The 14,814-nt window shown below is 39.9% G+C and overlaps 1 protein-coding gene across 1 annotated transcript in view; it reads left to right on the top strand.

Moving 5' to 3' along the window:
- The window catches only part of ABCB1 (ATP binding cassette subfamily B member 1), a 98,897-nt gene that overhangs the window by 72,152 nt on the left and 11,931 nt on the right, over positions 1 to 14,814 (top strand). The window contains exons 20-23 of the mRNA XM_039219982.1: positions 2,429 to 2,512; positions 8,524 to 8,727; positions 10,119 to 10,219; positions 11,434 to 11,574. Coding sequence (XP_039075913.1) covers positions 2,429 to 2,512; positions 8,524 to 8,727; positions 10,119 to 10,219; positions 11,434 to 11,574 — 530 coding nt within the window. The remainder of the gene's footprint in view (positions 1 to 2,428; positions 2,513 to 8,523; positions 8,728 to 10,118; positions 10,220 to 11,433; positions 11,575 to 14,814) is intronic.

The following is a 14,814-nucleotide window of genomic DNA, read 5'->3' as shown; positions in this document are numbered from 1 at the left end:
CAGGCAGATATGAATATTTTCCTGGGGAAAGCGGGAGGGAGCTTCTGGGAATGTAACCCAAAGCAGTCCACTTGTAACAGAGAGTTTCTTTAACGATCATGAAAGTTTTGTATGTGACTTTATAACTTGCCATTTTAAAATTACTGATCACTTGCCAGTGAATAAAAGGAGGCTCCAGAAGGATGCCCTGGACATGCCAGGAGAACTGGACCCTGGCTGAGAAGCATCAGTTTGCTGTGTGAGGATTTCTAGATGACATTCACATCTTCCCAGCTGTCTTCGGTTCCTCAGTCCTTTCCCACCCATGCCACCATTACTTAAAAAGAAGCACCTTTATGGCAATTGCTGGCCAGTGACTGGCAGAGCCAGGGCTGAATTGAATGAGTAACAGAGCACTGTTTGATGGGGGTGCTGTCCTATGTCTCTGAGCCAAACCATATTTATAACTGAGATTCCACTTAGGATTGGTCCAGAGCCAAATGCCCCATTACCCCACCAGCTCCCAGGCCAGCTCGTAGGTCCATTATACTTCAGTAGCTGAGCTGATGGTTTGTGTAATGCCCTCTCCATAAATTATTAAATCTAGCAAATACACATTAAGGACTTTTGCTTGCCATAAGACTAAGTATTGTCAGGCTTTCAAACCTCAACAGTCCCTGTCTTCAAGGAAGTTACATGCCTGTAGAAGAGGCACTTAAACACAATAATTCTAAAAAGCAAAGTGTTACATGCGATGATAGTTTAGAACACTTTCTGTTTTCATAAATATTTTGGGGGCAGAAATACTTACTGCTTTAATTGTAAGTCACCAGTACAGGTAACAGGACCATAGTTATTTTTATTACAGATGTAAATTCGGGGTGCCTGGGTGCCTCAGTTGGTTAAACGTCCGACTTCAGCTCAGGTCATGATCTCACGGCTCGTGGGTTCGAGCCCCACATCGAGCTCTGTGCTGACAGCTAGCCCAGAGCCTGGAGCCTGCTTCAGATTCTGTATCTCCCTCTCTCTCTAACCCTCCGCTGCTCACACTGTCTCTCTCTCTCTCAGAAATAAATAAAAAACATTAAAATTTTTTTTAAAGATGTAAATTCATACTTCAGACTCACAATCTTTTTAGTATTTATGTATTTTAAAAGGTAAGTGGCTTTACAGAAAAAAAAATCCTGTTTTATGTAATTCTTAAATTTTAATCTAGATTTCTTTTGATTTTTTTAAACCCAATTTATTAATTCTGCCCTGAACTATAGTTATCTAAACTGCCTATTCAACTTCTGTATTTAGATGTCTAAGTAGCATTTCAAACTTCTATCTAAAATTGCACTTTTGAAAAAAATGTTAAAAAATTGAACTTTCAGTTCTCCCCTCCACACAGGGCTTACTTCTTACCTAGCCTTCCCCCAGACCATAATGGCAGCTCCATTCTACCAGTTGTTCAGACTAAGAACTTTGAGGTCCTTTTTGACTCCTCTCTTTCTGTGTGATGTTATAATAACCTCCTAACTGGTCTTGCTGCCCTGATCCTTATTCAGATCCATTTTCACCCCTTCTGAGCCAGAGTCATCCTTCTAAAACATAAGACAAGTCACATTCTTCTGCTCAAAACCTGTTTGAAGCTACCCATATCCCTCAGGATAAAATCTAGAATCTTTACAGTTGCATCCGAGGTCATAATGTGGTCCCCACTCCCTCTCAGACCTCATCTTCTACAACTTTCCCCCTCCCCCAGTGTACAGTCTACACACTGGCTTACTACACAAGGATAAGAGAGGGCAGGGGTAGGAAAGCCAAATGAGAATGGAAATCTGTCCAGAGGAAGAGACCCTTTTACAGATTCACACAAAGGTGCTCTTAAAGCTGTTGGCAGCCCTTAAGGCCTTCTTGCAAATGCATCAAATATGCCTTTGCTTCAGGGCCTTGGCACATGCTATTTCTTCCTTCCCTCAAATATTTTCCTCCCTCTCTTCATTCAGATCTCTGCTCAAATATCACCTTAGAGAAGCCTTCTCTGTTCCCTGCCGAATCTATAAAATAGTGTCTTTCCTCACTTTTTTCCTTCTTACCCTGCTCTATTTTTCGTCATTGCATTTATTACCACCTGGCCTAGTATATATTTATTGACTTGCGGCATCCATCTCTAGAATCTAAGCTTTATGAAAGCAGCAACATTTTCTTTTTTTGTTCACTGTTGTATAGATCCAGCACTTAAAATCACATTTGGAACAAAACAGGCACTCGAAAAATTATTTTAAGAAATAAAATTTTGTATATGTTTTTCTATTAAGTCCCTTTCTTGTCTATTGAGTGTCAAATCCTGAGTGCTAATAACAGGGGATATAAGTGATAACCAACCCAACCCTGTCATTGCCCTAGGAGCTAAGAGTCTTATAAATAGAGCTTTAAGATAATAAAGTCATTTTCTGTGCCATAGGATGTGAGCTGGTTTGATGACCCTAAAAATACCACTGGAGCCTTAACAACCAGGCTTGCCAATGACGCTGCTCAAGTTAAAGGGGTATGTGTCTCCTTTGTGCTGCTGTTTGTCTTAATTGGCTGTTTTGTATCTTGGCCTGAAATTAATTTTCTCATTACAGGTGTTCTCATAATCATTAAAAGGTTAAATAAATATTTAACACAATTTGTGTGCCCTATAGCAAAAATATTAACTATTTAAACATTATATACTGTACAGTGTATACATAACTTATAAGCTCTCTTTTGTTGTTTATTAGTTACTTAATCATGCTATTAACAAGACACACACAGAAGGATAATTATTTAGAAAAAGAAGTACTTATCAGCATATCATGCAGGACCAGTCTGTTGTGTTCAGTTAGACAAGAGAAAATTGTAGGGGTGCTTGGGTGGCTCAGTTGGTTAAGCAGCCAACTTCAGCTCAGGTCATGATCTCGTGGTTTGTGAGTCAGAGCCCCATGTCAGGCTGTGTGCTGACAGCTCAGAGCCTGGAGCCTGCTCCGATTTTGTGTCTTCCTTTCTCTCTGCCCCTCCCCAACTCAGGCTCTCTCTCTGTCTCTCTCTCTCAAAAAAATAAACATTGAAAAAAAATTTTTTAAAACAAAAGAATTGTAATTGCTACTGAAAAAAATAATGTGTGTAGTTTCTGTACAAACATTGAGAAGCACTGCAGTTTAGGAGAGAGGGAAGAAAAATCTAAAAGGTTGAAAGAAATGAGAAGCACATTAAAAAATTAAAGCAGTGGTAGAGGGAACACGTTATCAGGCTATAAAGCTTAAATTTTACCACTACATGAATCTCTTTAATTGATCTAACTAGAAACCATTGAACCAGGAGGTTTTGATTTGTGGATGAAATGACAGTTTCTTCTTTTACAACTACACCTATTGATAGCAAAAATCCACAAAATGATGTAGAATTAAAAAAAAAAAAACATGTGATCTCTCTTGTGTCGCTCCCTCACTGGAACCTTATTAATCTTTATCTTTTAACCTTTCTATAAGGTAGCTTTCTTTTAAAGTTTCCTGTGTCTAATAAATGGGGCTTCTGTAAAAATAAATGGGGTTTTGATTGTGGAAGCACACACAGTTGTAAAATTACAATATAAATCTTGGGAATTATTTTAATATTGATTTCTTTGCTTGAGGCAAACAAATCAACAAAAACTGAGATTTAGATCAAGTTGTATAGAACCTAACAGAGCTGAATGTGCCCTGCCTGAAATAACTTGGAACTTCCTAAAACAGACAACTCTGGCTCTGTGGCATCTACATGGTGTGTCAGATTGTCATTAAGTGTTGTGGAAAGAAAACAGCAGCTGGATATATAGGTAGGGGCTTTCTGGTTGCCAGGCAAGGGAGGCCTCAAAGATACGGTGATAGATGCAGGAGGCCTGAATGAGGGAAAGGTACTAACCCTGTCCATGTGTAAAGGAAAGTATTCTAAATAGAAGGGTCAGCAAGTGCTAAGGCCCTGAAGCTGGAGCTATTTCCATAACTGTTCCCAAAACAATAATGAGGATAGTATGATGGAATAAAGCGAGTGAAAGGAAGAGTCCTAAGAATTGAAATCAGCATTGTATCTGGAAATAGATGGGAAACCATTATAGGGTTTCGAACACAGGAGTGATGGGATCTGAAATCCATTTTAAAGGCTGCTGTATGAATAGGCTGAAGGGGGCAAAGGTTGAATCGGGGACTCTGTTGCCATATTCAGGGGAAGGATAATAGTGTTTTAGACTAGGGTGGTCATAGCGAAGGTGACACAAAGTAATCAGATTCTAGACATAGTTTAAAGGTACAGGCAACAGATTTTGTTGGTTACCTATGGGGTCTAATAGGGATTTAGAATGTCTCCACAGTTTCTGACCTGCCTTACTTAAAAACTGAAGTTGCTTTTTAATGAAACAGGGAGCCTGTTGAAAGAACAGTTGAGGGGCACCTGGGTGGCTCAGTCCGTTAAGCATCCAACTTCGGCTCAGGTCATGAGCTCATAGTTCATGAGTTCCAGCCCCACATTGGGCTCTGTGCTGACAGCTCAGAGCCTGGAGCCTGCTTCAGATTCTGTGTCTCCTTCTCTGGCCCTCCCTCACTTGCACTCTGTGTCTCTCTGCTTCAAAACTAAATAAACATTAAAAAAAAGAAAAAGAGAGAGAAAGAACAGAGTTGAGGGAGAGTTAGAGTTCTTTTTGAAACATAGCAAATTTGAGATGCCTGTATTAGATGCCCAAGTAAAGATGTCAAGAAGGCAGGGAGATGTGCAAGTCTGGAGTTGAGCACAGAAGTCTGGTCTGGAAATAGGTATTTGGAGATTATTTGGTGCATTGTAAACCATGAGACTGGATGAGATAGCCAAGGAATGTTGTATAGATAGAGAGCCCTGGGATCAGGACTGTGAGGATTGACCTGCAACGAAGAGTAGAAAGGAGTGGCCAGAGAGAGAGGAGAGCAGGGTCCTGGAAACAACATGAAGAAAGCAGAGCAATGTAGGATGTCAGACATGCTGGTGAGTTTGCAAGGGGACCAAACGTTTCACCTCCTTGCTGTGGCTGCCTGGAAGGTGCTTGTTTGAACTGTTTCTAGGGTGTGGTAGGAACAGAGCTTGTTGGGAGTGGGTTCAAGAGAAAGGAGAAAAGAGGACTAACACAGTTGGACAAATTGTTAGTGGACTTTCTGGTAAATGGAGAGAGAAATGGTTGGTAGGTAGAGGACATACAGCATCAGTCTCTATTTTTTAATTTACATTGGCATAAGAGTCTGTCAGTGAGCTTGGGATAAGTTCATTTTGCCCTCTCCCATCCTGCGTGATCATGGAAAACTGGAAAACTGGAAAAACTGTGTCCTGAAATTTCTTACACCCTATTTTCCCTGGTTAAACTTTGCTGCCATAACTTTAGTATGCCTTTCACACTGACCTTGTTGTATGTGCTCATGTGCTTGCATGGGCCACATGTCCCATCTTCCTTTTGGTGTGAAGGCTACATTCTAGAGGAAACGTGGACTTCTGGTCAGTTGGGTACTGCAGAACCCTGAGCAGGTGCAGCCCAGGCATTGTATGCTGGTCATCCTTCTACCCTCCCCTGAAATGCTTCGGGGCCATGGTCCTTTCCTGTATCTATAAAATTCATGGTCAGCCCTATCCCTTGCTGTGAGGTCCTCAGCCACACCCAAGTCCATTAGCCTCTGATGGCCTGCTGGTGTGGACTGTCTGCTTTTCACTTGTTTCTTCAAACCCACACTCTCATGGTCCCACTAGCGCAGGTGCCTTCACAGCCTGTGTGAGTCACAGGCTGAGTTCGAATTGTTCTCCAGAGCAGTAAACCAGGGGCTAGTAAAGAAGGACCAGGGAAGAAGCAAGTAGGTATGTGAGTGCCGTCGGAACTCGAAAAGCCCAGTGTAGCTGTTACCACAAATTTGCTGAGACAGCACAAGTGTATCCACTTTATGCTACCAGCTGACCAGTATATGATGGGGGATATGTGTGTAGGTGTGTAAATACATCCACACATACATGTGTAACATACATGTACACATATGTATATGTACACACTTACATATGCATACCCATCTGTGTGTGTATCTGTCTATTCCACAGTGAGAAGTGGTGAAATTAGTTTTTTATATCTAAAAATACCCGAGGTAAGCAGTACTGTCAAAAATCGCAGCACCCAAGGCAGAGCTAACCCCAGTTTGTGTGTATGTACTTAGTGATAATGTTGATCCAGGTTAATTTTTTTCATATTTAACTTCACCATTGGTGAAACATTTTTTCAGATGTATTTTTGAGTAAGTAGCTTAATTCTGCTAAACATAAATCAGGAGAAAATAGATGTCAATATTTTGCCTATGAAATGGTGAGCTTTTAAATTTTATTTTTGTATTAGGACTAGAATTCTGCAGGGGAAAAAGCAAACGAGAGCTGCACAGAGATCAAAAGCCACCATGTATATAAATTTTTTTTTTCCCCAGGAGAAGGTGGTTGGGGGAAGGATGAAGTTAAAAATGTTTCTAATTTCAGAATGAGGTTCAGGAAATAGGCTTTTTCCCCCCCAGTAAGCACAAATATTTTAAATTAGATTTCAAGCAGTACAATCACGTGTGGAGGAAGAAATAAATAGCAGGACAGGGAGCGACAAAGAAGAGTGAGCAGAAAAATGATTAGAAGAGAAAGTGAGATATAAATATGTGAATGTATAGTGGGATGGAGAGGTTATGAGAGGTGATAGTGGGTTTCAGGAGTGAACCTATTTTGATCTGACCCTGTTTCACACTTGGGCTTTGATTTCTGGAGTGTTACCTTCACTTGGCTCTGCTTTTTGAAATGAAAATTACCAGGCTGTGCTCTCCCATTCATTGTGATCCTCAGAATTCTAGACTCCTACTCTATATGAGGAATAGTTTGGGAACAGTGGGTGTTAGTCTTTAGAATAAAGAATGGTAACTGGTGCCATGGCCCCCAAGTGCTAAATCAGGTTAAGCCAAGGAGCATAATCTTCCCACACATCATCAGCTTAAGGTTCTCAATCTTTTCTCTCACCTTTCATGTACATTAAGCAAGGATTTGTCATCTTTGATCCATTTTACTTATTTTCACGGCCTTGACTGCCATCCAAAGCTGAAGAATCATATGTCTAAAAGGTTAATGCGCTAGAGTCGTTCACCTGCCTTGAACTTGGGGGGTGTTCTGAGCACTTCCCTCAGTTGATTGCTGTGGGAAATGAGTTCTGATGAGGTGTTGAAGATTGTGAGAACAGGAGCAACCTACATCCTCCCAACACCACAGACTCTTTTCAGGTTATAACCTTTGACTTCCAGGTTGAAAGTTTACAAATACAGAGAGCTAGCTTTGAAATCCACTTCATTCTTTGATTTCAGCCAAATTTGGTTAAGCATCCCTTGAATATAAACTCAGTGACTGCATCAAATAAAAAGAAATGCTCCATCATTTATGTTGTCTGATGCAATTCCTGGTATAGAATTTAATGTACAGAGGCTCCTGCTAATTGTTGTACCCTTTCCCCCTAATTATTGGTGTAGTGTTTATATCACATAAACACTGTTGAGTGATTCCAGAGGGTTGATGTTGGAGTGATGGAAAAGGGGGTATGAAGGATTCTGTTCTAAAATTTAGAACTGAGAGAAGTTTTGGTTATTAATCAGTGCATTTTGCTCATTTTGAGGGTTGGGAGAAATTTGTCCAAAGTCACAGAGGAGGTAGTGACCATTCTAGACTCTACTCCATCATAATCTTTACCTAAGTCTGGCCCCACTCAGGCAGAGGGAACTTTGGGAGTGGAAAACATATGGGCCATTTCCAGATTTGGGCATCAGAGCAGGAATTTGGAATGTCTTGAGGGCTCAGGTGTTTCCAGGGTAGAGGAGAGAAGTACAGTATAGAGTAGAAAATTGATTTTATAGTTTGACTTCTGGCTTTAGAACTGGGAGTCACTGCACGCTACTGAAAGTCATGTTTCATTCCCCCTCTGGCATTCACACTGAAGGCTCTGATGCCTGCCTAATATCCTAAAGTAAATTCCGTAACTTTCATCTCTGTGCCGTTGTTCCTAATCAAATGCACATTAAATTAAACACAGTAAGCATCTCAAGAAGGCCAGCATTTATTTGGATATCTTAATGACAAATATTAGGCTTAACTTATGAGTAGCTATGCATCTGATGTTGGAAGTTTCCAGTAATATAACTGTCAGGCTATTTTATCTTGCTCATTTGCAGAGCTTGCTTTAGTGACCATGGTTTCATTGATTACTGAAAATTTTCTTGGTATCAAAAATTAGAATAGATACAAATATGTAATTTATCTCTGAATTATTGATCTTCTACTTTCGATATTTACTCTGAAGTTGTGAAAATCTTTATTTTAGAAACCAAGTGAACTTACATGTAAAGCTTTAGCTTTTATTTCATAACTGAGTAGATAATTAATAGAATTTCATGAAGCTGAATTGTCATAATGTGGAAGAGAGTATAAGCATGGATTTGAAAGAGAATATGAAAGTGTTTCTCTAATTTGTTTTGTGTGTTTGTTTTATAGGCTATAGGTTCCAGGCTTGCTGTCATTACCCAGAATATAGCAAATCTTGGGACAGGCATTATTATATCCTTAATCTATGGCTGGCAATTGACACTTTTACTCCTGGCAATTGTACCCATCATTGCTATAGCAGGAGTTGTTGAAATGAAAATGTTGTCTGGACAAGCACTGAAAGATAAGAAAGAACTAGAAGGTGCTGGGAAGGTGAGTCTAAATATAACTCGCCATCTAATAGAGTAAAATATTCTAATCAGTTCTGTTCTGTTACTCACTACTTACTGCACGTGGAGAATGTCTTTATAACCATTCCTCAGAGCCATCTTATTTGACACTTGTTCAGCAGATTGGAAGCTGAAGAGAAGGAGCAAAACCAATTCTTAGGCTCACAGGCTGACGACTAATTTTATTAGGCTTTTCTAAGTCAAACATCATCTTCACACACTTCCCCTACTCCTTCCCTCCCTCTTCGCACCCGCCCTTCCTCTCTCTTTCTTTCCCTCAAGCCAGCTGAAACCCATTCCTTTATTGAGGAAAGTAGCCTCATTTAATTACATATGATGGGGAAGGTTAAAATAATGCAAAAATCCTACAGTTGTATATTCTATCCAGCTTAAATTATCAGGAGTCTTTCCTTTTAATCATGCTTCTTGCTAGCATCTTGTTTCCGTTTACCTTTACCCTCCTGCTGCTGCTGCTGTTATTCCTTTCTCCCCCCCACCCTCTTCCTCCTGCTTTTCCTCTTTTTTTTCTTCCTGCATGCTTGTGTATTTGTTGTTGTTGTTTTTTAAACAAATGCTTATATGGCATTCACTGTGTTTCCTTGGCAAATGCTTTCATCTTCATTGTGATCCTATGAGGTAGGTTCTATTATTAGCTCTTTTTGCAGGTGAGGGTGAGCCACAGATGGTTAATAATCCCAATGCCTCGTTCAACAATAAAGGAATGCTTATTGGACTGAGATATTAAGTGCCCCATTAAACATCCCATTATTAATGTATAAGCCATGACCTTGGAAAATGCTCTTGATATTTATTAAGGTAAAAAATGATGTAAAGCCAAATAGAAAATTTGGTCCCAATTTTGTTAAGTATGTATATGCTTAGAAAAAAAAACAGGTAAGCTAATATATAAAATACACCTATCTGCAGCTTTTTTAAAATCTTTTTTATCTTTTCAATATTTTCCAAACATTCTTCAGTTTTCATGAATGATTACCATAAAGAGAAAATATAAACATCACATTTGAAATATATATAAAATAACTATAAACGTAAAACGTGACCGTCATAGAATAAAGAGCACTGCACTGGATGTAAAATACTGAGCTCTCAGGTTAATTTTGCCCCTGTAATTTGGCCTTTAGATAAGTGTCTCATCTGTTTAGACTTAGCTTCTCTTTCTGTAAAGAGACTGAATTAGCCAATCTTCCTTCCAGATCTAAAATTTGATTTTACAAATTACAATCTTCTTATAGTGAGGATCATAGGTCATAATAAATAATATGTAATAAAATTAATTTTATTAATCCCTTTTTTGGAATTCACACTAATTACCACTGTTTTTTCACCTCTGTGACTGGGGGCTGTCTGTTACAGATTGCTACTGAAGCAATCGAAAACTTCCGAACTGTTGTCTCTTTGACTCGAGAGGAAAAGTTTGAATATATGTATGCACAGAGTTTGCAGGTACCATACAGGTAATAACCACTGAAGAGTGGGAGGGGAGTGCGGGGAGGTTTTTCAATCATCAGACTTGTTTTCAGAAGGATTAATTTGGCCAGAAGGTAGGGAACAAGTGAAGAAGCTACTAGAAGCTACTATAAGGGAACCAATGGGAAACACTTGTAGTTAGCCAGGACAGAAGTCACAAGACCCTGACCTCTTTGAGGTAGAACCTACAGAGTGGGTAGCTGATGGGAAGTAGAAGGAGAGAGGATAGAGAATGACTCTCTGATGCCAAGTTTGGGTAATGACCCTATTATTTGCTTTTCTTGGGAATGAGTTCTCTATGGAACATGAAATTTGAGCTATCTGTGGGACCTGAGGGGGTGGTATGTCTTGAGTATGCCTTTCCTTCCTCTTTTGACACTTCTGTAGTGGAGAATTTCTGTATTAAAGGAATTTAATGAGCTCCTCCAGCGAGAGTTGGAAAAAGTAAGCCCATCCCAAATCTCAGTTTCTTATATGGTAAATGGAGAGAGCTGGTCCTTATTGATGAGTTTTCAAGATTTTAAAAAAATAATAGTAGAGGTTTTTTTTCCTGAAAATGTTTTCATTTGTAATCCCAATATATGAAACAGATATGAATGGAATTGACCTGGTTGAAGCAGGGGTAGGAGGCCCAGAGGGCTGCCCACTCACCAGCCAATTCACATGGCTCAGAAAATCCACCAGTGTTAACACCTTTGTGAAGTGTTCTCTAACTCCTCCAGAGAGTTGTGCTTCCTCCTTTCTTCCCTTAACATGTTATTCATAAAGTTCCCTCACTGCATAATTGTAATCAACTCCTGGGTCCCCAAGGGCAAGAACATGACTGATTCTTCTATGTCACCCAATATGCTCCCTGCAGCTTGTAGGTGTTGGGTAAATGTGTGTTGAATGAATGTTTACTATAGAGTGCATATGTTTGTCCAAAAGTTGGGGCAAGAGAAGGAACTTCCTCTTATTAACCTCTAATGGGCTCTTCAGGTTTTCCTTGGCTTATTTTAACTTTACCTCAGTACTTTGAGGTGCAGTTAATACTCCATCAGGCAGTTTGCTAAATGTTCACAAGTGGGAAAATGAGGACCAAATTTAACTTTTTTGGAAACAGAACCCATTTTTGTTTTTGGCATCCCACTGCTGATCCATCCTTATTTTTTAAGGACTGAAAAATGAAAGTCAAGTAAGTTTCCTAATGTCTCCTTTTCAGAAACTCTTTGAGGAAAGCACATATCTTTGGAATCTCGTTTTCCATCACCCAGGCAATGATGTACTTTTCCTATGCTGGCTGTTTCCGGTTTGGTGCCTACTTGGTGGCAAATCAGTTCATGGATTTTCAAGATGTTCTCTTGTAAGTATCAGGTTAATATTTAGAGTTGAACCCTAGAAATAAAACAGAGATGAACATGCTTCATATCTAAGTAGAAAACCTTACTGTGAAGCTTTGTGAAGAGATTATGGTGATTCAGAAGGTGGCATTTGCCTCTTGAGTCTCTTTGTATGATCTCTGAAGGACCCTGTTTCATTTAGGGAATCAGTGACTTCCCCTCCCCAGTGCTGACTCATACCTTTGACCTTTCTGAATCTGTGGCTCAATGGGGTAGTGATTCACTGAGGGGTTTCCAGGAGGCATTGGCATTTGGGAAGAAGCCTAACCCAGAGCCAAGTGTCTAGCTCCTTTTAGAGAACTCTCAACAAGGCAAGTAAAGAGCAGGTGTAGAACACTGAATTCTGCAAGCACTGGGAGATTCCAGCATAAATTTTCTTTCCTTGATAAAAGAAGAACAGTTAGAATGTGAGAGATAAAGAAATTCAGAAAAGACAAGGGAAAGGCTAGATTGGGATTTCTGCCTGATTGTTGTGAATGCAGAAAATTGTACCTCAGTCAGGAGAAGACAGGCCTGAACTTAATTGCACCCCCAAGTATTCAAATATGCAGTTGGGTAGTGAAAAGTAGATAGAATCTTTCTGAGTGTGTAGATTTCGTGATGGGTGAGATTCTGCCCTTTGATAGCCTACCATAAATAGTGGTAATACAGTTTTACATTTAAACCAGAATCACCTCAGCTTAGCTAATGTAGGTGTTAGTGTAGTATTTCCAGCCTGTTGAAACATTGGCATGTGTGTGCATCATAGTTTGCTCAGGACGACCCCAACAGAAGATTTAAATTTTCCACTTAGTATCTCTTTCTGACAAATGATCTACAAGAGCTTTTTATGACTTGGACCAAAAGAGCAAAAGCATGCATCATTGGCATTGGGTCTTCGATTAGGTAACTATTTGATATATTGCTTTACTTCAAGGTAAGGCATTGAATTGATAAAAGTTGCTGATGGTTGAGCATTTAGATTGGGAAAATCAATCTTCCAAGTAGAGGAAAGGGGAGGCTTGTCTGAAAGGCAGTCCATTTTTTAAAAGATCTCCCAGGGGTAAATGATGACAAGCCTGAGATTGACCAACCATTTGTATGATTTATTTAGAGTCAAGAGGAGATGATGTGACAGGCTCACAGTACTCTTCCAGGAGGGCTCCCAAGTAGTCTTTTAGTTCCAGGCCCACTGTTTCAAAAGGCATGTTGATATTCCAATTCCAAATTGTGGAATTGATATCCCAAATTGTGGAAACAGTCCAAGTGTCCTTTGACTGATTATTGGATAAAGAGAGGTGCTATATATACACAATGAAATATTACTCAGCCATCAAAAAGAATGAAATCTTTCCATTTGCTATGATGTGGATGGAGCTAGAGAGTATCATGCTAAGTGACAGAAGCCAGAGAAAGATAAATGCCATATGATTTCACTCATGTGGAATTTAAGAAACAAAACAGATGAACATAGGGGAAGAAATAAAGAGAGGAAAACCAAGAAATAGACTCTTAACTGTAGCAGACACACTGATGGTGACCAGCAGGGATATGGGTGGGAGAATGGACAAAATAGGTGATGGGTACTAAGGAGGGCACTTCTGAGGAGCATTGGGTGTTATATGTAAGTGATGAATCACTGAATTCTAAACCTAAACTAATAGTATAGTGTATGTTAACTACCTGGAATTTAAATACAAACTTGGAAAGAAAAAATAAATAAATAAAAAGGTAGGGGCTCCTGGGTGGCTCAGTTGGTTAAGTGTCTGACTTCAGCTCAGGTCATGATCTCACAGTTCGTGGGTTCGAGCCCCACGTTGGGCTCTGTGCTGACAGCCAGCTCGTAACCTGGAGCCTGTTTCAGATTCTCTGTCTCCCTCTCTCTCTGACCCTCCCCTGCTCACACTGTCTCTCTCTCTCTCAGAAATAAATAAAACACTAAAAAAAAATTAAAAAATAAATAAAAACAAATAAAAAGGCATTGTTGAGAAATGTGTCCAGTGGGACAGCTTGAGTGTTGAAAAAGACAGGAGTCATCAAAGAAACATAAGGCCTTTTAAAAAATATTCCAGTAAGGGCTGTAATGCAAAAGGATATACATTTTTCTTCATTTGAAAAAGAACTTCTGAACAACAAACTTAATCAAACTTGCTACTTCCTAAAACAAAGAATGGAGGCCAACTTAGGGGAAGTGCCCATGGAACAAACATTGAGCGCTGGACTTGATATCCTGTGGAGTCTTTCCTAGCTTTAAGCTGCTATGATTTTTATGTCATAGGTTAAGAATATGAGTGCATCCTGAGAGCAGCATGCTACCTGTCTCTCTAAGGAACTCTTTTCTATACAGCTCACATATTTTCTAAGCATCTGATGTAATTTCAGCACCAATGCCTAGATCTGTTATTTATTTTAATAGTTGACACACAGTGTCACATTAGTTTCAGGTGCACAACATAGTGTGATTCCACTTCTCTGTATGTTATGCTGTGCTCACTGCAAGTTCAACTAGTATCTTTTACCATCCAAGGTTATTATAATATCACTGGCTGGATTTTCTCTGCTGCACCTTTTATTCTTGTGACATATTCATTCCATAACTAGAAGCCTGTGTCTCCCGCTCCCCTTCACCCATTTTGCTCACCCATTCCCCTCTGGCCACCATCAGTTTGTTCTCTGCTTTACAGGTCAGATTCTACTTTTGTTTGCTTGTTTATTCATCTGTGTTTTTAGATTCCACTTGAGTGAAATCATATGGGATTTGTCTTTTTCAAAATCTGACTTATTCGACTTAGCACAATGCCTGCTAGGTCCATCCACGTTGTTGCAGATGCCTGTATACCACAATCATGCTACATACCAACCTACCACTCACCCCCAGTGTCACACAATCATAAACAGTCATATTTGCCCACAAGTCTGTGGGTCAGCTGGGCAGTTCTGCTGATCTGGGATGGACATAACAGATCGCACGTAGGCTTACTTGTGTGTGTGGAGCAAGACGAACTGGCTGGCTGTGGTCCCCACAGCTTTCTCTCATCAGTGCCTTGTCCTCCAGAGGCTAGCTGGGCTTGTGGTGGTGTCAGAGAGAGAGAGAGAGAGAGAAGCACACAAGGCCCTCTGAATCATAGGCTTAGAATTGGCAACAGTCACTTCCACCACATCCTGTTGGCCAAAGCCAGTCACAGGCTAACTCAGATTCAAAGGGTAGAAAAACAAATTCCACT

Source organism: Hyaena hyaena, unplaced genomic scaffold, assembly GCF_003009895.1.
Source record: "Hyaena hyaena isolate Hyena2069 unplaced genomic scaffold, ASM300989v1 scaffold_858, whole genome shotgun sequence".
NCBI classification, from domain to species: domain Eukaryota; kingdom Metazoa; phylum Chordata; class Mammalia; order Carnivora; family Hyaenidae; genus Hyaena; species Hyaena hyaena.
This window is presented reverse-complemented; position numbering and strand designations above follow the sequence as displayed.